Raw genomic sequence first — 24,652 nt, forward strand, 5'->3', positions numbered from 1 at the left:
CAATGCCGAGGTCCTTCCTTCGAAGGCTGAGTTGGCAGTTGGTATGTCACAAAAACATTCCAGGCCTCACAGTACCGCCTCTGCCGAGGTTCCTTATGTTAAGGCTAAAGTTAAGACCCCTGATCCATCGACGGGGACCCCTGCCTCACTTCCTCACGTGCCGCAGTTCCCCTCAGATGAGCTATATGGGTGGGTACTCCCTAATTTTTTGGTTTTCGGGGGGGTCTAATCTGTAGGAAGGGAGGTTCTAAAGAGAAAAAGATACGAACCAGACTGACTACCCCTCTCTCGTGGTCCTATGAGAACACAGGTATAGGTACAGTGTGCCTGCTTATTTCTTATGCAGACAAAAAAAACCTAATGGGAAAACTGGTTCTTTAGATTCATGTAATTAACAAGAGTGATTTGGTTATTTAGACCAAATCACTCTTGTTAATTACATGAATCAATTTTAATGTTAAACATCTTAAACATTTTTATATGCACCAATCACACAATTCATTCCACTCTTTAAGTTTTACAAACACGGGGTTCTACAATTTACATATTCTTCTATCATATTCATTGTTTACAATATGCATGACATAGGAAAAAACATTAGGTTTCCCCTTGGAGTCGACATATGTTTCGGCCCTTCCTAAAGTACCATTGTTGTCTGCGGTGGTCAATAAAACAAATATTGGGCCATCTTCAGGACACTTGTTTTTTCTTAGAAGATTAGTTTTGTTCCCCTTTCACATTAAAATGCCAAATCTAAAACAAAAAATTATACATACATTACAATGTGAACTGGTATTTCCCATTTTAATAATTCTCAAGGTGATGGCTATTCTCTTTTTAATTCAAAAGACTACTACACTGCACCCACCTGTGGTCGGCATATGTTGTTATGGACCTTTGAGCTGTGGCTACTGGATATGTAATATATTCTCCAGTATCTCGAACCCCATTTAAAGGGAACACAACGATTGATCAATAATCCATTCATTCCTTTAGTACTTAGAAAGTTCTGAAGAGATGTACTATATAAATTGCTTAAGAACTTACGCGAGTAACCTCTGTGTAGGTAAATCTTCAGAAGGCTCCCATCCCTTTATTGAAAAAGCATGTGACCAGCTAGACATAAGTTATGGCTTAGTCCGGCATTGTCATCAATACTGCCGCCTGTTGAAAAAGGCAGAAAAAGTAAATTGTAATGTATTAGTGCTCACAATACATGTTGCATCTTTTCATCTTTTTTATTTTTTATTTAATTTTAACGTTCATTTTTTACAAAACGTCATATCTGATGAGCAATATTGCTTCAGATGGCTTTGTCATAATTCTGTTACATTGTTGCGAGGAAACATGTGGTGTGCTAGCAAAAGGCGATGCACACGTTTAAGTGGTCGAGCGCTGTTTGCACAGGAGTCCGTCGTGATCGTCACTTTTCTATGGATAACATGCGTATTATCCAGGCAGCCAGGAAACCCTCGACCAGATCCCAATACAGGAGTAAATGGCTCGGGTTCTGTCATTGGGGTTTGGAGAAGCAATTGGATCCAAGGGTGGGTACGATTGACACAGTATTGTCCTTTGTGTCCTCCCTAGCCGAGTCGGGTGTTCACGTTCTGTCATGCAGAACTTACCTTTCAGCGGTTTCCGCTTATCTTTCTACAGACCAATGTTCTAATTCTCTGAGTAACCCAGTGGTTAAGAGGCATTTTGCAGGCTTGACACGCCTCTACCCTCCGGTTCGTAGTCCGCATCCGCCGTGGACCTTAATGTAGTCCTGACGGTGCAGTGCCATAAACCTTTTGAGCCAATGGCCACGGTGGACCTCAAGTACTTATCCTGGAAAGTGTCCTTTCTGGTCGCCGTTACATCAGCGAGGAGAGTGAGTGAGCTCCAGGCCTGGTCAGTGGGGCATCCTTTCTTGGTCTTTCACAAGGACAAGGTAGTCTTGCGAACAAACCTGGCCTTTCTACCGAAGGTGGTAACTGAATTCCATCTGAATCAGTCGATCTCCTTGCCGGTCTTTTTTCCGAAACCCTGCCTCAGAGGTTGAAAGGGTTCTGCACTGTCTTGATGTCAGAAAAGCTCTTAAGTTCTACCTGGACAGGACTTCCGAACTTAGGAGTTCTTCTCAACGTTTTGTGACCTTTGGTAACCCTCAGGGTAAGCAGGCGTCTAAGGCGACTATTTCTCGGTGGATCGCTGCCTGCATCACGGAGTCTTTCACCGTCCCAGGGCTGAAACCTCCTAAGGGTATACATGCACACCTGGTGCGGGGCAAAGACAGCCGCGGTTGCTTTTCAGAAATATGTCCCCTGGGAGTCCATCGCTAGGGCAGCTACTTGGGCCTCCCCATCTGCTTTTTGTAAGCATTATTGTCTCGACATGAGCTCAAGAGCTGATGCTCAGTTTGGTCAGGCTGTGCTGAAGAACCTGTTTCAGTAAGGGTATTTCCATCCACCTGTAGTTCCTGTTAAGAGTGCTTGGGAATCTCCCATAAGTATGGAGGAAAGGGGACGGGACGTAGGAGTATAACCAGGTTACTCACCGTAGTGACCACCTTACTCCTATTCCATAGTCCATTCATTTGTTTTACTACTGCAGTTCACGGTTCCTTATGGGCAGTGTTGCTGGGGACTCCTAGGGTCCTCCTGTAAGATTCGTTTTCTATATCCTTCAGTAACTAAAGTTAATATATCTCCCAAAACTGTATAGTCTGAGAGATTGGCACACACCACCTTCAGTGGTGTGCCAAAGGGATACTTCGCATCCCCCTTCTCTCTGCTCCTTTGACTTCTTAGTCACATAGACAGTCGGATAGGTATGGCTGGTGGCAGTGGACATGTTCTACCAAATGTTGTGTATTTTCTACACCGCAGGCTATGTCCATAGCATCAGTAGTGCACAATGGAGGCACCCAAGTACCAACTTCAGGCTTCCCTTATTTATTTGCCATTACTAGCGTGGTTGTTCTTTGTTAGCCCTTCTACCATTATGGGAGGGGTACGTCTGTCTGTGTTTTCCCTTTGATGGGATCCAGTCGGTATCCTCGCCTAGGCTCCAGAGTGTCTGGGCAGGCAGACCCCCCCTGTCCTTTGTCTGCCAGAGTGCATGCATAGTGCATGCATAGTGACCAGCTCCCACAGGGGGTCTGGCTGTCCTGATTCGACAGCCAAATGCCCCTTTCTGTAAAATGCTGACAGATTGCAGAGGAGTGTGTGCTGGAACTGTATAAAAGGTAAGGCTTCTGGAGAATAAAGCAAGTAGACCACTGGAAGCAGAAGTAACCAAAGAAGACGGCCAGAGACACCTGCAGACCCTTTGCAAGACCGTGAAGCAACCACTCCTGTCTTGACCCTGTTTTCTAGGCGACAGAGGAGCTCCAAATAGGGCTCCTCCTTCCCTTTGACTGGTGAGAAAAATCAGTCCCAAGACGATCTTTGAAACGAGCCATCTCTCGGGGTCCTAGGAGCTTCCAGAGCTGCTGCCCATTTCAAGTGCATCGTTGTGGAAAGGATGATTCTGTCCAAATCTGTGTTCGGTCCGTAAGGACACTCCAGAGATCCGATCCAACTCGCCCAGACCCCCTCACCAAAGTGTGACCGGGAGATCTGTCCTTTGTTGGTGCTGCTGAAAAAGTGCCAAAACCACAGAGTAAACCAAGAAGTTGCTGAAAGTCATGCTACAGGTCCTCCCTTGAGACTGCTGCTGAGAGACACCGTCCTGCCTTTCGTCACCAGACTAAGGAATCCGGAGGTCGGGCCCAGACCTGCCACATCGCGGAGGAGCCAACACAAGCACTTGCTTCAAACTAAAGGTACTGTGGGGAAAAAGGTTTTGCTTACCCGATTCCAAGAAGTTGCTCCCGAGCGCTCCAGTGCACGTAGAGGTGTACAGGGCAACCATCCCTCCCCTGCCCCCTACATCTGACCGAAGCTGCTGCTTGTGTCCCCTTCTCGAGTCTATTTTTAGGTCTCCTTTGTTAGTTGCTAACTTGCTGCTTCAATAACTTTAGACACTGGAAGAAATCCGCAGGAACTCTTCATTATTCGATGTTTGCCAAGACGTCAAGCCTTCTATGGAACTGCCTTTAGCTAGCGTTGTGTTTTTGGACTTTAAAGACTTGCCAGGCGAAGAAACAGTCTGTAGAACCTTGGTCTTTGCTCATGTTGCACTAACCACTTATTTTCCTCCCTTTAAGTGACTATTCTTTGTCTTTGCAGATTAATTGCATTACTGTATGACCTGTTGAAAACCGCATTAGTGTGCAATTACCGATAATATTACCTTGTCTTTTCCCTTTCTAAAGCTGCGTCAATTGTATTTGCGAGCAAAAGTGAAAGTGCCCTTTGAAGTGTATTATCTAGAATTCCTAAGTGGTCTACCGTAAACATCTGAAGTATTTAAAGTGATTCTTGTGTAAATATAATATATATATTTTATGTAAATGTCTAAGTGCTTCCTTGCCTGTCTAACTAAGATTAAGAGTACTTTCCTACAGCTCACATCTTCCTCTTAAACCCGACTGCTCTGCCACACTACCAAGATCCTGAGCTAGTACAGACTGATACTATGAGTTGGAGATCTACAAGCCACTGGGATAGCTTACTAAAGTCTTACTGCCAGTAAAACTTTAGGAAAACTCCACAAACAACCTGAAGGAGCCAAGACTCCTGTCCAGCTGTGAGACCCGCAAAGAGACCGAAGACCTGTCTGAAAGAGGCCTGGCAACCAACTTCTGCTGCTGTCTTGGAGATCTTGCTATTGATCTTCAGCAGTCCTGCGAGGGAGCTGCGACCCGTGGAGTGGAGGGAACATCCATTCCTGATGTCTGCCTGAGGGTCGTTGGAAGTGTCCCGGGACCGTCCTGTGGCTGACCAGCTCTGAGTTTCGGCTTCTGAGCTTTTGTCGTTCCATGTTGAGGCCTGGAACTGGGGGGGGTGCTGGGGGGCATCCTTGGCTTGTCCTGCAAGACTTACCTCGGTGTATTTTCGGCATCCTAGCGCCAAGGGGACCTGAGATAGGAGGGAAAGTCTGACCGCGACATGCGAGTCACTTTGCTTCACCATGCTGCGGTGACCACCATCCAAAACAGCTTACCTGATTCGAGCCCAGTCTTGAGCCGGGTCCTGCATCATGTTTTTCTGCATCCTTCATCCGAGAGTTCATGCACCAGCAAAAGACACTGACCGGAGATCAGCTCGAACCTGCAACCCCTGCGAATCAAGTTCTGAGGCTGACGGTGGGAAAAGCAACCTCAAAACTTCTTCCATTGACCTGCCAAGTACTGGGAAGAAGCAGAGTACCGGGGGGCGAGTTAGAGTGGTTACCTGGCCCTAAACTAACTTTGAAAGTTTTCCTAACTTTTATAAAACATTTGCTATACTTTGGCTTTGCCAGTGCTTGCTCGTGCAAGCCTTCCGAAAGTTGGGGACACTTCCATTAGTTAGAATAAACTGTCCTCCAACCCTTGGAACTGGTCACTGGACCCCAGAGACCCTACCTTCACTTTTTCCTGCATCAAAAACTGTTAGAACTTTTACTGGACATTTGGACATACGGGCCAAGCCAATTTAGGGAAGGACTTTTGAAGTTGGGGTTTATTCTCTATGGACCTGTAGTGCATAAACTAATCTGTACTTTCTTTTACAGGGGTTTGATTTATATTATGTCTTACTCTAGTGGCTATATATGCAAACTTTTAGTGTTATGTGATACCTCTACCTGTTAGTAGTTATTTCTCATAGTGATATTTGGCCATAAATAAATAACTGTATTTTTATACATACCATCTAAGTGTAATCTGTGATTCTCTTTGTGTGTACTCATTGTGGACCTTTCACAAGCTCACCACCTCTTGACACTTTGCCTAGACGTCTCGTCACTGCTACCTTGAACTGGTTTGGCTATAGCTGTCACAATATATGTTGGCCTTCTATACATCTGTCCACCAGGCCAGAGTATAGACAATCAGTCCTAACAACCTGAGAAGGGCCAGTGAGTTTGCCCATAAAATGCGAGCAAAAGCCCAGTAGAGAGAGGCTGAAGGCTTCACTTCACCGTAAAGAGTCTGGTCTGGATGAAAAACAAAAGCAAAAAGGTTTGTGGGTCCATAGAATATCGAGGGAGAGTTGCTAAAAGAGAAATCTTTCCTAACAGCTACTAAAGGTATCTTAAAGTAGCATGCCACAGGTTTTTTCTTTTTTTTCTTTTTTGCAATATTGTTTTTTGGCCTTATTCCTGCCTTCTCCAATTAGCAAATGCCTTGCATGGAATGCTGTTTCACAGGCTAACGGGCGATATGTGTTAGTGTGGATAGAGGGATGGCTGTGTACTGTCTAGTCCCAATCCACATACCAGGTGCCTGAACGTCTTGCTGTGCAGATATTCTTACCATTGGCTATCAACAAGTGGGTAGCTACTGACTGAATGGTGCAGATCCTTTCTATTGGTGTGCTCGGGCATGCTTTTAAACGTTAGCCTGCCAGAGTTTCTTCTTAGCAGTCTGCTGAGATTTAATGGATTAACTGTTCTCTGTATTCTTCCACACTACCAGGATTAGTAAGGTATTGGCAGCAGTGCCTGATCTGTGGCCAATTCACTCCAGACAATAAATGTATGGAGGTGCTTCCTATTCTCTGCCTTTTTCACATTAGAGAGGCTTTGGCTGAGGATTGGGAAGGTTCTACATTTTTAAACGTCGACCAGAAGCTATATCATCCCTATACTGAATTGAAGTTCTTTAAGTGACTCTACCTCCAGTTCTTGGCACCCCTTATATGAGAGTGGCTGAACATCTAAACAATGGTTCATATTAGAGCTAGCTCTTGGTAGATTTATTATTTTGCAACACTCAATATCTGTTTGAGAACTTTATAATTCAATGCTAAAAATTGACCAGTTTAATGTTTGTTTTCTGCTTGATAGTGGACACAGACTCTCCTGTGACTCTTGGAGTTTATCTGACCAAAAAGGAACAGAAAAAGCTACGCCGACAAACTCGACGAGAAGCCCAAAAAGAAATGCAAGAGAAAGTCAGGTTGGGCCTAATGCCACCTCCAGAGCCAAAAGGTGAGATTGTTTCTTTAAGCTTCAGTGAACGGTAATGTTGGAATGTTGGTATTTTCTTAGAAAAAATATATCATTACAAAATCTTAAATTTGGGACAAAAGGCTACACAGCTTTAAAGATTGTTTTTTTTTTTTTGGGGCAAAAGACATATTTTTGACCTGTCCTGTGTGTGAAGGAAAGTCAAGCAGGCAAAGGGATAAAAAAATGAGCTGAAAAGTTGGAACGAAACCACTTTTAAAAAGATGTCTGTTTATTTGAAAATGGCTAGCATAGTCTAGGTAAGAGTTGTTAGTTTGTTTCTCTCTCCTCAACCAATACACCACCTACTTAGTTTGCTATCTCATGAATAGAAACCACAAATTAGACAACAATGGAGAACTTTACTATGCAGTGTGTTGTAGTTGTACATTGTGGCAGAGACATATTGAACACTGACATTTGACTTCCATCTTATTGCAGTTCTTCACCATCATCCACGTATCTTGAGTTTCATATGAGCTTTGTATTTTAATTTGTTTCTAATCAGACAAATATCAGTAATATTGAGATTTATTGCGCTCTTGTTTTATTTTAGTAATCAACTACATAAGCAAAAATAGCAATGAAATCAAAAGTAACCTTCCAAGTTAGTTATTTTATTTTGGTAATTCACGATATGAAAAAATATTAATGATATCAATAACATTCCAAGTAAGCAATACATTCTACCTTCCTATGGATAATTCTATCCTTGGATTACAAGTCTAATCACAAAAATATCTTAAAATGTATCTTGTCATTACAAGATCTTAATTGCAGTAAAATAATCTTCATAGACATCTAGGTATGCATAAATCATACTGCTGGCCTTAACGAGTTTCACTCAACCTGTGTCCAAGATATTTATTTTCTCCAGCATAGGGTTTTGCATGGATCGTCATCACACTTGGAATCCTCGGTAAAAAAAAAAGCAAGCAATTCTGCTCCTCTATAACCAATCACTGTCTTTTGGGTCATACTGCCCCAGGCCAAAAACGCTCATCCTCCTGACCTCCACCTGTGGAGGCCATCTTATGATATGGCATTTATAACACGCCTATACACAAGTGTTTCAAGGCGCTACGAGGCAAGTGAAGGGGATTAGAGGGTAGACAGAACAACGATCCTACTAGGCCAGGTATCATTCAGATTGCGCAAGTGCAGGGGAGGGTGAAAGGGAAAAGTGCAAGGGGGAAGGGAGAGGGGAAAGTGCAGTACGTGGGATAAATTAATAAATAAGATAAATAAAAACGGCCACTGGTGGCATGTGTAAGTGCATATATAAGTGCTGGTAGGGGGACAGTGGGGATACAGAAAACAGTCCCCCGATGCAGGGGGTGCCAGGGAGGCCGTGCAGGATGGCAACTGGCGGGCCCGAGAATCAGAAAGGGTGGCCAAGTAACCAGTGCAGCATCTGCCAGGAAATCAGCAGGGGAGAAAGCAGAGGTAAAGGGGCGAGAAATCAGAGGTAAAGGGGAAGGTTTTGAGGTGCTTCCGGAGATGGTTGTCCTCAAGTTTCAGGGAGGCAGGAAGGCTGTTCCAGTGGAAGGCCCCTGCCGAAGAGCGAGATCTACCACCAACTTGTTGCTTGGAGAAGCGACTGACCCTGAGGGAGTTGGATGCAGATGAGTGAAGAGCTCGGGAAGGAAGATATTTAGGAAGAGAAAGTTGCAGGTATTGCGGCCCCAGGCCTCAGAAGGCCTTGTGGACAATGCAGAGGGTTTTGAACTTAATCCTCGCAGCCACTGGGAGCCAGTGCAGAGATTTCAGTCCTGGAGAGATACGATCCCTGGGTTTGAGGCTAAGGACAAGTCTCGCAGTCCTGTTCTGGATAAGTTGCAGAGGGCCGAGAGTAGAGGCAGGCAGATTTACATGGAGGCTGTTACAATAGTCCAGCTTAGAGAGAACCAGGGCTCTGGAGACCGTGAGCTTCTGGGGGGAAGGAGAGGAAAAGAAGATTTTTACTGGATGTTTCAGTGTTGGGAGTCATCTTGCTTTTCTCCTCTAATTTAGACTTTTTGCCATTTAGTTTTCTTTGATGCTTGCGGGTCTTCCCAGTTGAAACTAATACTGGGTCAGCACAGCTGCAGGGGTTCACCGGGCACTTTGCAGTCCAGAAGAGTGCTGCTGGCGTCTCTTCATGTCTTGTTTGTCGGATGTTGTCCTCCAGTGGTCGACTCTGCCTCTAGTCCCAAAATCATCGACTTATAAGCAAGTTGCCATTCTTTAGCCAAGCGATAGCCATCGCTCCAGAGGACGGTCGGCAGACCCAATGCTTAAGCAGCGCACAGAGGCCAAGCCGGCGTCTGATTTGGTTAAAGGCGCTGAATCTTCAGTGGCACAGCAGGTGCTGAGTAGTGAGGCGCCAAGGGCAGATAAGCCCGAAGGGCTTGGGTTCACACCCACAGAAGCCGGTGGAACCGACTCACAAGGCCTCAACATCGGACCAGTCCAGATCTCATTCGTCCTCGATGACTAAGAAGGCGTCTTCCAATGACAGGCGTCACTCTTCTTTTTGCCATGAGTTATCCAATAACTGTTCCAAGTCCTTGTCCAAGTGGGCCTCTTCTCAGTCTAAAGAGGTGTCGTTGCCTAAGGCAACGCCAACGGCTGGTCTGTTATCGCCTGTTCCACCAACGACGTCTTCCTCGACGAGGGAACCTCCAACGGCTTTTAACATCTATGGCCCCGTTGACGATCCCGTCGACCCCATTGGTAACGGTCCTGTTGACACCCTTGCTGACTGCTTTGTCGACGACCACCTCGTCAGCAACAGTTGAAGTGCAGAAACCACGGCGAAGCTGGTGGTCGATGTGGATCTGTCATCTTCTAGAGATACAATGTGGCAGTCGGGGGGGAGCATTTATGTCCATACTCTCGATGGATATTCTCCAACATGAGCCACCGTCGGCCTAGGAGTTTGAGATCCGGAGGAGGAAAGGCATCCTTCGATGTTGGGTCTGCAGCCTGTTCTTCTATCCACATCACAGGGCCTGGGGGCTGTCCCGCATCGATATCCTCTGGTCAATCCGCACTCAGTACTCTCGATGCAGGTTCTTACGACGTTGCCATCGCTCCTGGCCAGTTGGATGCCCGGCTTCCTGTGCCTCAGGTGCCGGCTCTTCCGTTGCTAGAGAATTTAACTACCATTCCTCGTCAGAAGGATGTATCGGCAACCCCTCGCAGTAGTGGCCTCAGCCCAGAGTGTCTTCCCCGGTATATCCACCCCCTGCCATGTCCCAGGACGTTCACCCTGCCTCGGAGGGATCAAGAAGGGGACCTAGTGTAGTTTGAGCCAGATGGCGTTCCGCAGGACACTCTCTCGACGATCTCATCGTAGCCCAGACGGGTGGATACCTGGGATACTGATCCTGATCTGGATGCTCAGAGTGGCCCTGCCCAGCCATCTCTGCCAAATGATATTGGACCCTTTCATGCAATGATGGCTAATGCCTGTCACAAGGTTAGCCTCATCGCAGAGGAGGAGAAAGACTTTTTTTGTTTGACCATATGGGGAAGAGGCGAAAGGCAGTCCTCTCGATCCCCATATTGGACCACGTGTGGAAGGAAGGACTTCGGACAATGCACCACCTGTTTACGGAGCCTGTGGTCAAGGGCCGCCTGGAGAAGAAGTTCAATACGCCGGAGTCAACTCCAAAGTGCCTGACGTCACAGTCCATTCCGGAATCTGTGGTTTCGAATGCAAGTAGAAAGGCTTGTTCCCAGCACAAGTGTGCAACTCCCCCCTAAATTAAGGCCGTAAGGTGCATGGAAAAAAGGTCCTCACACTCGCAGTGGGTGCTACTACGGTCAAGGTGGCCAACTCATTAGCTATCATTGCGCGGTACAACTGCGAGATGTGGCACAAATTGGCTCCTCTGTTGGACCACCTGCCAGAGCAGCAGCGGAAGGAGGCCATGCTTTTGGTTTGTGAGGGGGAGGAAGCGACCAACCGTAGTATTAATATTGCGGTCGACCTGGCAGTCTGGCTTTTACCAGATTAATAGGGTGGTTCTCCGGTGGCAGGCCTGGCTTCGTTGTACTGATTACCGGCCAGAGGTTCAGCACAAGGTGGTGGACAAGCCTTCGTAGAGAAAGGGCAGTCGTCTAGGAGGGAGGGTGGCGCAACACCTCGAAAAGTGGCGTTTGATCACGACGGACAGATGGGTGCTCGATGCAGTCCAATACGGCCACTCATTGGAATTCAGGCATCCGCAACTCCCTATTACACTGGTAAAAAGAGCTCAGCCACACCTGCAGGTTTTGCGTCAGGAGATGTCTGGTGCTGCAAAAAGGGGGCTATCAAGATGGTCCCGGCATCGGGAAGAGGAACATACTACTGGTTCTTTGTCGAATGGAAAATGGCACCCCATTCTGGACCTGCAGCCGCTCAACAAAAATGTAAAATGCCAAAAGTTCAGGATGCTAATGTTGCAAGACATCATTCGGACGGTTCAGCCGGGGGAATTTCTGGCATCATTGGATCTTGAGTATGCATATTATTACATCCCCATACACCCCAGGCATTGCAAGTTTCTAAGGTTCATGGTCAGCGACAAACATTACCAGTTTCGGGTTCTTCCCTTTGGCCTAAAGTCAGCTCCCAGGACATTCACTAAGTGCCTGGCTCCGGTGGCGGCCTACCTCCGCAGACAAGGATACCATGTTTATCCGTTCCTGGACGACTGGTTGGTCAGGGGAGCGACTAGTCAACGGATGTCGGAATCGCTCAGTGCAGCTATGTTCCTGTTAGTGTCTGGGCTTTGCAGCCAACTTCGGCAAATCCTGTCTGCCACCCTCAAGGGATTTGGTTTTTCTGGGGATTCATTTCCAAACGGCACTCAATCAAGTCAAGCCGTCAAAGGAAAGGATAGAGAAGTTGTTGTCCATGTCAGGCTTGTTTGTACCGGGAACTTGAGTCACGGTCCGCGTGTACATGTCTTTTCTCAGCACCATGGCGTCCTGCATCCTACTCATCCTGAATTGTTGTCTTTTCATGCGACCTGTGCAGGAGTTTCTCTCGCTCCAAGGTGGTCACAGATCCACGGCTCCTGGTCAGAGAGGGTGGTCATCTCCCGGTCTCTGGCGAACGCTGTGTGGCAGTGGACTCACTCGGGCCACTTCGTAAGGGGCATGCCCCTGGTGGAACCAGAATTTTGGTATACGATTGAGACCGATGCCTCCCAGGTCGGGTCGGATGCTCACCTGAACCAGTTCCAAGTGAAAGGCCTGTGGTCCCTCACGGAGGTCTTATTGCATATCCACGTTCTGGAATTGAGGGCGGTGTTAGGGAGAATTCTCAGAAATCTGCTAATTGGATTTTGAGGACTTGAATGTTTAACCTGGAGAGAGTGATACCCTTTTTCCCCCCACTCTCGTATTTTAATGTGATTTTGAACTCTGTTTCTTTTGGATGTGGAGTCGGACAAACTCCATAGGCATCATCTTTTACATTGTGTCCCACAGCACCTTCAGTGCAGTGGCACAGAGAAGTATTTCAGATTTCCCAAGGTTTAAATACCTCCTCTTGGATAAACTACTGTTTCCATGAGCAGTAAAGTGAAATTGACTTTACTTAAGTTTATAACTTTCTAGACCCAGCACATCTATCTTACAATAGGGTGCTGGAGGTGTTATTTAGTATCCCCTTTGTCTAGCTTCTCATGTAACAATTTTATGCTACCCTTTCCTTGATGGATGGCTGGTGGCAGTGGTTTACTTTTAACTACCATGGTGTGCATTTACCGCGGGCTGCGTTCGCAGCTTCAGTAAAGCACCTATGGGTGCCATTTTTGTCAAAATGGCCCTGGTCTTCCTTTTTTGCCTTTTCTTTGTGGAAAGGTCCTTCTTGAGATTTACTCTGCGAGCCAAACCAGGTATGGTTCCTTTGTTCCTTTTAATGAATTTTATTATTAATTTTTTTTTCTCAATATATTTTTCATTATTATTGTATGGATAATTGTCTATTGTATCTCTTAGGAATGCACTCTTAGGTGATTGGCCGGCTGGCTCTCCGGCAAGGACAGCCACCCTGCTGGCTGACTGACAGCTAGGCTCGAATGAATGGGAGAAACATGCATAAAAGACGAGGCTTTTTGGCTTGGAAGGCAGAGTCGACCACTGGACAAAGGAATCCAAAGAATAACTTGGAAGAGACGGCTGCAACTCCTGGACTGTTGGTTTGCCCAATGAAGCCCTGCTGCTGTGCTGAAACTCCAATTTCATTTCGACTAGAGAAGCCCTGCTAGGACGACTTCTCCCCTTGAAGTTGGTGGGACCGATCAACTCCACTGCAGTTGCTGCTGGAACCGCATAGCCAGGGAGAGGAACACCAGATTGTGTGTGTTGCTTTTAAGCTGGCCAAGAGCTCCAGGAAGCAGGACTGACTGAGCCACCTCAACAGAGTGCTGGACCCCAGATGCAAGGAATGCCCACCTTGACAGCCAGGAACCGCAGTGTTGCTATTTGCGGTAGACGCGAGGAGCTGAAACACCAAAGTGCCACTTGTTTGAAGATTGCCGGTTGCATCGGTGACCATCCCAGTGCAGTGCAGGAGTCCTCAGACGTCCTCCCTCGACTGAGGCCCAGATACAGCAGGCTTTGCAGAGCTGCAGAGGAACAGAAGCCATCTGCTGCACTTTTCGTCAACCTAAAGGTACTGTACATTCTAAGAGAACTTACCTCTTGTTGTGTAACAGCACTTGTCCTCGTTGAAGACTTGTCTTTGTTGCATCTGTAAAGTTGCCAACAGCTTCTTATCCTCACAAGCCTAATCAGCTTGTGGCCCTACTTTGATTTCTTCTTATTCTAAAAAGACTTTTACTTGCCTGCAAGAAGTGCTTCATTCACTTTGACTTTTGCTAACTTAACATTGGCTGGCCTGGCTCCCTGAATTACTCTTCTCTCCTCTGTTTAATTGTTGTGCCTTCCTTCCAGGAAGGGGTTAGCTAACTTTACATTGGGGTTGCCAAAAGTACTTACCTGCTTCAGAATATTTGGTTGATCTCTTGTTTTGTTCTAATAACCTTTTCCTTTGACCTACTCCTAAGTCTGATTCTAAATGCAACAGTGATATGTTAATTTCCCCAGCACTCAAACTATTGAATTCACCTGAGGGTGTAGATGGTGTCTGTGGCCCATCCCAATAGGGTACATACTGATTTAGAAGACTAAGAGTGTGTATTTTTGAAGTGTATTTGTGTATTGCTTTATATTGCTCCCTTCTGGAGAAGGCTTACTCTGTTAAATAAATTAATAATTGTTTTATCAAGAAACCTTGATCAGGAGTTCTTGATTAAACAATTTATTTAACCGTTGTTTATATAAACCTTCAGAAGGCAGCAAAATATGTAACGATTATAATACACTTCAAAACACACTTAGTGTCTCTAAACCAGATGATACACATTGGGGATGGCACACAGACACTTCCTACACCCTCAGATGACTTAAATAGCTAGGACACTGTGGACATCGATTCATCACTGGTACCTTTAGAGCAATACTGAGTTTGGGCAAAGGTTAGATTGGGGAATAAAACAAATAATTCATTAACAGGTAAGTACTTTTTAAACCTTCCAGTGGTCGACTCTGCCTTCCAAGCCAAAAAGTCTTGCCTTTTGTGCAGGTTTCTCCCATTCATTCCAGCCTAGCTGTCAATCACACGGCAGGGTGGCTGTCCTCCAAGGACAGCCACCCGGCCAATCACCTTTGGGTGCATTGCTGTAGCCAATGGTGATTAAGCACAGGGAGTTTCGGGCACCTCTCACTTCCTGCCCCTGACAGACAAACTGGAGCCAGAGGCGGGCTTCCCGTCAAAGGCAAAAGGAACAAAGGGACCAAACCTGGTTTGGCGCGCAGAGTAAATCTCAAGAAGGACCTTTCCGACAAGAAATGGTGAAAAAGACAACCGGACCGTTTTGACAAGATGGGCATCCGTGGGTGCCTTACTGCAGCTGCAAACGCATCCCGTGGTAAAAGCGCACAGTAGTAAAAAGTAAACCACTGCCACCAGCCATTAATTGTAGAAAGGGTAACATAAAAATGTTACATGAGAAACTAGACAAAAGGGGTACTAAGTAACCCCTTCAGCACCCTATGGTAAGATACTGTGTTCTGGGTCTAGAAAGTTGCAAAATGTAAGTAAAGTCAATTTCACTTCACTGCTCTTGGAAACAGTAGTTTCACCAAGAGAATGTATTTAAACCTTTGGGAAATCTAAGACTTCCCTGTGCCACTACACTGAAGGTGCTGTGTCAGAATGCAAAGATGGTGCTGTCTCTGTCAAAAGAAACGGAGTATAAATCACAGAAAAAGGGCTCACTCTCTCCCGGTTAGAAATTACAAGTCCTTAAATCCAGCAAAAGAGCTGGGGGTTTCTAAGGTAGAAGGGTATTGGCACATGTCTGAGAATTCTCCCTAACAGACGCGCTCCCCCACTCTCTCCCTGGAAGCCCAGTCCCTGTGGCACTGGGCCATTCTTCAGGACCTGTTTCTTGTCCTCTTTCATCTTGTAGGTACCAAGAACCACATTGCAGACTGGCTCAGCAGGGAGCTTCAGGTCTGCCACAAGTGGGAACTTCAGCAGGTGCAAGTATCCTTTCTCTTCTACAATTGGTGTCACCCCCAGATCGACCTCTTCACAAAGGTGGCCAACTCCTCGTGCCAGAGGTTCACCAGCAGGTATCCTCAGCCGAGGAGCCTGCGGGGATGCCTTCTTGTGGGATGGGTGTTAGGGAGAATTCTCATCCCATGGCTAATTTCCCTTACCTAGAGAGTCCCCCAGCAGCTTTGCTGGATTTGAAGGGTTTGTTTTTTTCTCCTGCTAAGAGTGTGACTCTTTCCCACTCTTAGGCATATTTGCTATGTGTGTTCTAGGTTATTTTTTGTGTTTAATGTCTATGGCGTGTATCTCACCCTCATAGGAACCATCTTTTTACACGTGTTACACAGCACCCTAATTGCAGTAACACAGGCGTGTCCTCGCGAGCCCCAAACATAGACTCCATACCCTGGGACTGACGGTCTCCCAGGGCATGTAAAGTCCCCATTGACTTTACTAGTCAATTTTTATGAACTAAACCAGTACAACCCATCTTACTATGGAGGTACTGGGAAGGGTTAATAGTTTTTCCCCGGTGTTCATTTTCGAGGGGGTACCGTACAGTCCCTCTCAAGTTTCTGGCTGATGACAGTGGTTACTACCGAAAATATTCGACCGCAAATATTTCCCTATGGGATTTTCCCATTGTTCGAGGCTACCACTTTTTCTGACAGCCTCTAACATACCGCAGGTTTATTTTATTATTAACTTTACTCCGGTAGGTTTTATTTGGCAGAACTTTAATATAAATTCTTTCTCGTGTCTTTCTCTAAATTACTAACGCAGGTTGGGGATCCTTTGTTCGCCCTTTTCGAGTCTAGGGTGGGTCCATTGTGTGGGAGGGAGAGTAGGACCCCTGGACAGGGTTGCCGCAGCAGCCCATGTCGCACTCTAACCTGATAGGCTGGAGGGTCTCCCGCCAAGATGACCACTCCACTGTGCAAGTGACAGCTTGGCTGTATGAATGGGGATCTTTTTGCATAAAAGCAGGGTACTGAGGACTGGAAGAGCAAGACGTCGCCACTGGAACTGGGGAACCGAAGAGGAGCAAAACCAAAGACATCTGCAAAGACTGAACCACCAGTGAAGCCCTTCTGCAGCGTTTCACCACTTTTCTCCACACGACGAGAGGAGATCTTCATCTGAAAGAGCCTTCTTCCCTTGAGCTGGTGGGGCCAACCAGTTTGCGAATCGCCTTCTTGGACATGCCTTGGTCGAATCGCCAGCGCCCAGCACTTGGAGGCCGGATAGCCAGGCAGCCACCCACCCGGACCACGATTTAAAGGAGCGTACCTTTTATTCGTTGGGCAGCACCGCGGCTGGTTTCATCCCTGGGTATTGCAGTCACTCGAACCTTCCTCCACAACGAGGATCACCCGAACTGCAGGAACTACCAGGAACAATCGCCACCGCAGGAGCCTCTTCTCATTTTAAGGTACTTTGTTCCGCCAGGCCTCCCTTTTTGTGCAGTAGCGCTAAAGGTGTTTTAAATCCTTTACCTACCTGTTGGGTTGGCCGCCCCTATCTTCTAACATTGTCTTTCGCCTTCTGAATCCACCTTTTCGAATCGTTCACCAAAGACTGAATGCAGCTACAAGAACATTTTGCTCCTGGGCCCTTGCCCTGTACCATTGACTCTGGAACAGGCCTATTGACTCTGGCTAAATTTGTTAGAACTGCCTTCTCTAGATTGCTTCTCAATTAGAACTGTTGTTGCACCTACTTATAACCACCTTTTCCTTCCCACTTTTAAAACTTGTGAAGTGCCATTTTGCTTGGTTTTCATTTAAGTATTCTCGATGCTAAAGTACTGCCTTGCCTAAACTTGTTCCCAATAAATTTGTGAAGTGTTGCTAAGGTGCCTAAGAAGATATTCCTGTATAACTTGTCCTTTCCCTCCCTTGTGAGAAATTGCTAGAGTAGGAAGCAAAATTGAGTGGGCACCACAGGGATTTCACGTCTTTCTGGTGTTAACAGGGGTCTCTACTGAGATTAATCTTTATTAGAATGTTGAATCCTGTATACAGGAGCTGGCTGAATAAGACCTGGAGACACCCAGGCCCAAAATTACAACAAGGAGCAAAGATTAGGTGAAGACCCAACCATACAGCCGCTCTCTGGAGTCCCAAATTGGGTTCTATAGTAATTGTAGTTCTGCTCAATGTGAATCCCTTTGTTCAAATTCTTAATGAAATATGAAAGTCAAATGGTGGTTTTCCATCAAGTGAAAAGTATTTATTTTATACAAAGAGGTGGCAATTAGCCACCAGAATATTCTTCATGAGGAAGAAATTGCCATTAATCATTCTATCCGTAGACTTCTATTGTGCCAATGCATTTCGGAATATAACATCCTTCATCAGGGCAAGTCTAAAAGGTGATTTTCACATGTAATTATATCAACCATTTCGTAGTTATTACACAATTAAACAAATTTCCATATTTCAACAACACAAATATATCAACGTTAACAGTCATCATCCACATAATTGAAAAAGTAAAATAACACATACCGGGCCACGTAATGAGCCGGAACAGAAGGTAGATCCAAAAAAAATTAAACAAGAAAAACAAATCAATATGCAGGTAAGTCAAGACATCTTGTAACTAAAAATGGAGGTAATCGGGTCTTTACCTGATTTCGGTGAGTAATGGCGGAAACTATTTTCCGGAGTGCAAGCTGCTTCCACCAAGTGCGGAAAGCAGGTGCTGTAAACGGTAAGAGAAAAAAACCCTATAAGAGACTTATTCTAGGTGTGCCTAATCACTAATAGTAAACTCGGGTGGTAGCTTACCCTATGTGGAGAACGAAGCAGAGGAGTTCTCCCTGTGCCTACTGAAAGCAGACTGTCTTCGTTGCTTCGGCGCGTTGCCGAGCAACCTGAATTTTGTAGGACACGTGATTTTACGGCTGAGTGCCTACCTTGTTTAGACACGTTGCCGAGCAACCCGGCATGTGATCACGGCTCCAAGACAAATATCAGGAACCTGTTCGATGAATAGCCTATAATCAAAATTGCTTACTTAGTGGCCCTCCTGGGGTAGAGGCGAAAAAAGTCAACACCTTAAAAGCGTAATATGTGGATAGTCCATAGACATAGAGAAAATACTAAGAACAATTACTGAAAACTATAATAATGGGCGTTCCTAACTAGGATGGATGGAACCTAGGGGTCAGCTCAAGGACTGTACTATATATGGAAACGAGTGTTTACATGCCGCTAGTGGTGTCGTCTAGACAGACGGCACCTTGGGTCCTGGAAGAGCTCCAGGATGCGCAGCATGGAGAACATTTAATTCATGTAAATCATTACTTTTTCAAATACATTAAAGTATTGGTGTCAATTTAAACCAAACGATGTTAGATATCACAAACAATCAGGTAAAACACAATTAAAGTGAACGCAATTAGAGAAAACAGTGGTAGTTGATCTCCTTGTTTAACCCATTGGGTGCCAGACTTCCCAGTTTGTCGATCCAATAAGTCTCTCTGCGATTCAAGCGTTGGCCTAAATCTTCGTGAGGGCTATTTTTGGTAAGTGCTTCCAAAATCACAAATCTTATTTGTGACACATTATGTCCACTGGAGATCCAATGCCGAGCCACGGCTGAATTAATGTTTGCATTACGTATGCATGACCGATGCTCTCCCCATCTCAACTTAGCTGTTCGTGTCGACTGTCCTACATAGAATTTCCCACAAGGGCATTTAATACCATAAATGATATTGCTACTGTCACATGTGGCAAAAGTCTTGAGCGAAATCTTCTGTCCCGTCCTTGGATGGTTAATGGAGTTTCCTTTTATAACAAAATCACAGTTAACACACTGTAAACATGGAAAAGTCCCAGTTCGCTGTGTCGTTAGTTTTCTCACTGTTGGTTTTGTTTGTACCAATTCATCTCTTAAATTCCTACTTCGTTGGTATGCAAAAATTGGTTTTTCACTAAAGATATCTTGAACTCGGGTATCATTTTTGAAAATCTCCCAATGTTTCATAATAGTTTTCTTAATCTTTATGCTTTGTGTAGAGAACTTAGATACGAATACCGGTGACTTCAATTCTCTTTTTCTTTTAGAATTCTGTTCTAATAAAAGGGTCTCCCGAGGTAAAGCATCAACTCTGTCTGATGCCTGATCAAGTTCATCCTGCTTGTATCCTCGAGCCAGAAATTTCTCTTTCATTTCCATCTGTTGTGTCCTGTAATCTTCAGGATCACTGACTATTTTCTTGACTCTCAGTAGTTGGCTATATGGCAGGTTCTTCAATAAACTCGGCTGGTGGAAGCTAAGGCAATGCAGGAGATTGTTTCGATCTGTCGTTTTCCGAAATAGTGAAGTGCTGTAGCATGCAGATTTCTTGTGAACTTGTACATCAAGGAATGTTATGATTTCGTATGAGAACTCTCTGGTGAACTGTATCCCCTGGTCGATATTGTTCAGATACATGAAGAAAGTTTCAAAAGACTCTTTTGTACCTTTCCAAATCCCAAAGATATCATCTATGTATCTCGTCCATAGACGAATGTCATTCTTCCATTCTTGTTTGTTTAATACATGGTCAGTTGCAAATTTGTGCATGAAGCTGTTGGCATATGAGGGTGCCATAGTAGCTCCCATCGAGGTCCCTGCTACCTGTAGAAAAAATTGATTTCCATACTGAAAATAGGAGTTCTCAGCAATAAATTGTAATAATGCCAGTATAAATTCTTTTTGGGCACGTATCTCAGGTGCTTTCAGTAGCAACCATTCTACTGCTTCCATCCCCAGATCATGGGGTATGGAGGTGTATAAACTTTTCACGTCTATAGTGAACATCAGATCTTCAGGCGCAGGTGTCAATAAGTTCAGTTTCTGCAGGAAGTGGGTGGTATCCCTTGTGTAAGTGCTAGTTTTTTGTATCAAGGGCTGTAGGAAAAAATCTATATAAACTCCTAAGGGTTGGTTAATACTCTCTATCCCTGCAACAATTGGTCTACCAGGTGGTTTCATGGCGTCTTTATGGATCTTCGGTAATGTATAAAAGTTGGGGATCCTTGGGTGTTCATTCAAGAGAAATTTCTGTGTATGCTCGTTAATCCAATCCAATTCAAATGCCTTCGTTAGGAGGCTCTTCAGATTCTGCTTGATCGAGAGGGTGGGGTCATGATCCAAACTCGCGTATGTGGTCTGGTCTTGAAGCTGTCTTCTACATTCAGCGTCGTAGTCACAAAAATTCTGAATAACCAGGGCTCCTCCCTTATCTGCAGGGCGAAAGGTAATGCTCTTGTCACTAAATAGATCTCTAATCAATCTCATCTCGTGTGGTTTCAAATTCCTATATCTAGGATTTCTGTAGCTTATACGTTCGAGGTCCCGGGTAACTAATCTCTGAAATATTTCTATGGATGGTACTGTAATTGGTGGAACGAATCCGCTTTTAACTCTAAATTCTTGAAAATCTGGAATCTCGGTCGGATTCTCATGGGTCTCTAGTTCGTTGAAGAAGACTTTCAGTTTGAGTTTGCGAACAAACTTATAAAGTTCTATCTTTGTGTCAAACAAGGTGGTACCGTAAGTCGGTACGAAGCTTAAACCTTTCTGTAGAGTCTCCTCTTCTGCCTTGTTGAGTCTCCTATCTGAAATGTTAACCACTAACTTTTCTTGTGTTGTAATCTCGTTAAGGGTTTGTTTCTTGCGTTGCCTCCTCCCCCTGCGGGTTCTTTTCGACGAGCGCCTAAAAAAGATACAGCGGGTGGGGCTCGCGTGGAAGGGCTTGTTGTCTGTGTGAGGTTCTCTATGTTTTGTTCTGCTGGAATATCGAATTCTCTTTGGGCTTCTGAATCGGAACTGGAGGTGTTGTCGGATGTGTATTTAAATGATTTCTTCGGTGCAGCTTGGCTGTATTTATCCATCCAGGTATATACCTCGTCATTAATGTAATCATAGGTATCTCTTCTAAATTTCTTGATCTTCTTTTGCTCTAATTCAGACTTGTAGTCCTCAAGTTTAGTATTGACCTCTAGTAGTATGTTATCATAATCTTCTCTTCCAAGTGTATCAACTAATTCTTTCTCTATTTCCTCAATTTCCGTCCTCAGGGTTGTTAGATTCTTTGATAACTCTTGGATAGTTAGCAAGATCAGATCCAATGAACATTTATTGAGTATAGATTCCCACCTTCGGACAAATTCTCTGCTCTCTTTGCACAAAGTCGGTCGGAGCTGTATGCGAAGCCCCCTTGGGATACGTTGGTTTTTGAAATATCTTCCAAGGGTTATTGCGTGTAATTTCCTGTTTATCTCTTTACGTATAAGATACTCCAATTGTTTGATCCGTTTGGCCGGATCTTTTGGTGTAGAACCATGTGCACCAATTGACGTTTCGCTAATGAGTTCAAGAATGGCTGATGCTTCCTCAGTCGAGAAACCTAAAGTTTCTGCACATTTACTAGATAGACCTTCGATGTCCTCAAATGACATATTCAATGTATAAGGTGATCTCCTTTGTAATTGTGTGCCGCCACTGCTGTGTGTCTCCCAATGGAGGGAAGGAAAAGAAGCAGGAAGCAAAATTGAGTGGGCACCACGGGGATTTCACGTCTTTCTGGTGTTAACAGGGGTCTGTACTGAGATTAATCTTTATTAGAATGTTGAATCCTGTATACAGGAGCTGGCTGAATAAGACCTGATTATAGGCTATTCATCGAACAGGTTCCTGATATTTGTCTTGGAGCCGTGATCACATGCCGGGTTACTCGGCAACGTGTCTAAACAAGGTAGGCACTCAGCCCTCAATCACGTGTCCTACAAAATTCAGGTTGCTCGGCAACGCGCCGAAGCAACGAAGACAGTCTGCTTTCAGTAGGCACAGGGAGAACTCCTCTGCTTCGTTCTCCACATAGGGTAAGCTACCACCCGAGTTTACTATTAGTGATTAGGCACACCTAGAATAAGTCTCTTATAGGGTTTTTTTCTCTTACCGTTTACAGCACCTGCTTTCCGCACTTGGTGGAAGCAGCTTGCACTCCGGAAAATAGTTTCCGCCATTACTCACCGAAATCAGGTAAAGACCCGATTACCTCCATTTTTAGTTACAAGATGTCTTGACTTACCTGCATATTGATTTGTTTTTCTTGTTTAATTTTTTTTGGATCTACCTTCTGTTCCGGCTCATTACGTGGCCCGGTATGTGTTATTTTACTTTTTCAATTATGTGGATGATGACTGTTAATGTTGATATATTTGTGTTGTTGAAATATGGAAATTTGTTTAATTGTGTAATAACTACGAAATGGTTGATATAATTACATGTGAAAATCACCTTTTAGACTTGCCCTGATGAAGGATGTTATATTCCGAAATGCATTGGCACAATAGAAGTCTACGGATAGAATGATTAATGGTTATTTCTTCCTCATGAAGAATATTCTGGTGGCTAATTGCCACCTCTTTGTATAAAATAAATACTTTTCACTTGATGGAAAACCACCATTTGACTTTCATATTTCATTAAGAATTTGAACAAAAGGATTCACATTGAGCAGAACTACAATTACTATAGAACCCAATTTGGGACTCCAGAGAGCGGCTGTATGGTTGGGTCTTCACCTAATCTTTGCTCCTTGTAGAAATTGCTAGAGTGCCATTTGTGTTTGGTTTTCTCTGTGCCGTTCTGGTCAGTTTTCATTCTTGCTCAAACTTGTCTACAATTTAACTAGGGAGTTGTGCATACTTTTCTTGACTGATTTTAACTTGCTTTATTAACTGTGATTGAAATGTTGAACTAGAAGTGTGTAAAATAAATATATATATTCTTTTTAATACAAAGCTTTGGTCAGTGTTTCCTTGTACCATCGCACTGTAGTCCTATTGTATAAACCCTGAATACTGCTCATCTCCCTCTTGAGATAGATCTGACTGCTTAGCCACAGCTACCAACTAAATCTTTGTGCTACAGACTGATACCAAAGGAGATTTATTGCTCATACCTCTAGTCTTAATCTTCTGTAGTGCTCCCTAAGGGAACTGCACAGGATTCTGCCTAACAATGGGCTCTCTGTACTCTTCCCCCCCGATTCCGCTCCTGCTACGTGTGATTCAACACTCAGACATTGCCATTGAAGGGTGACTTTCATTGCACTGGTGTGGTCATGGCAGATCTGGTACCTGGACCTGCTCGATCTCGGTGTCTCGGTCCACCTGACTGCCCCCACTTCCCCATCTTCTGTCCAGTGAAAACTGAAAAATACTGCACTGTCACCCAGCGTTACTGAGCCTCACAGCCAGACTCTTGCAGCCCTAGGGTTTGGGCATTATTCCCTGCCGGTGGAATGCAAAAAGATCCTACCCAAGGACAGAGCTTCCTTTACGCTGTCTTATGGTGCCAAATCGAAGTGCTTCTCAGTGTGATGTAGGACTCGGAAGATTACACCCATGCAAATCACAGCTCCGCAGCTCCTCCTGCATATGTTTTTGCTGGCCTGGCTCACGCCTCTTATCGAGGTGTGTTTGGCTGCCACATCACTGTACACCCGGGCGCCTAGAAAGCACTCCTGTGGTTGCACAGGCTTGTTAAGGATTTCCTCAAATTCCTCTTCAGGGCTTTCCCGCCTGTAAAGCGCAACATGGTTTTGACTTAGCTCATGAGGCCTCCATTCGAACCAATGCATCGGGCCCCCCTGACGCTTCTCTCATGGAAGGCTGCTTTCCTAGTGGCCATCACCTCGGCTAGACGGACGGGGAGATCCAGGCCCTCTTCTGCAATCAGCCATATTTGACCTTCCATGCTAAAAGGGTTATGCTGCAGACCCACCCCACCCTTATGCAGAAGGTTCCCTCTGAGTTCCATCTCAACAAGCCTTTGGTTCTGCCAGTTTTCTTTCCTGCTGAAAGGGCGTTGCATTCGCTGGGCCTTGCTCGTGCCTTGAAGTTTTATGTGGCATGCACAAAGGATATTCGGACCTGTGGGTCACGTGAAGACCCTGTC

General features: G+C 45.1%; 1 protein-coding gene across 3 annotated transcripts in view; it reads left to right on the forward strand.

Annotated features, from left to right (window-relative positions):
* The window catches only part of PRPF3 (pre-mRNA processing factor 3), a 1,104,158-nt gene that overhangs the window by 491,684 nt on the left and 587,822 nt on the right, over nucleotides 1-24,652 (forward strand). For all 3 annotated transcript variants that reach the window (XM_069649724.1, XM_069649725.1, XM_069649726.1), the window contains exon 11: nucleotides 6,922-7,065. In XM_069649724.1, coding sequence (XP_069505825.1) covers nucleotides 6,922-7,065 — 144 coding nt within the window. The remainder of the gene's footprint in view (nucleotides 1-6,921; nucleotides 7,066-24,652) is intronic.

Source organism: Ambystoma mexicanum, chromosome 1p, assembly GCF_040938575.1.
Source record: "Ambystoma mexicanum isolate Mex_15411 chromosome 1p, UKY_AmexF1_1, whole genome shotgun sequence".
Taxonomy (NCBI): Eukaryota; Metazoa; Chordata; class Amphibia; order Caudata; family Ambystomatidae; genus Ambystoma; species Ambystoma mexicanum.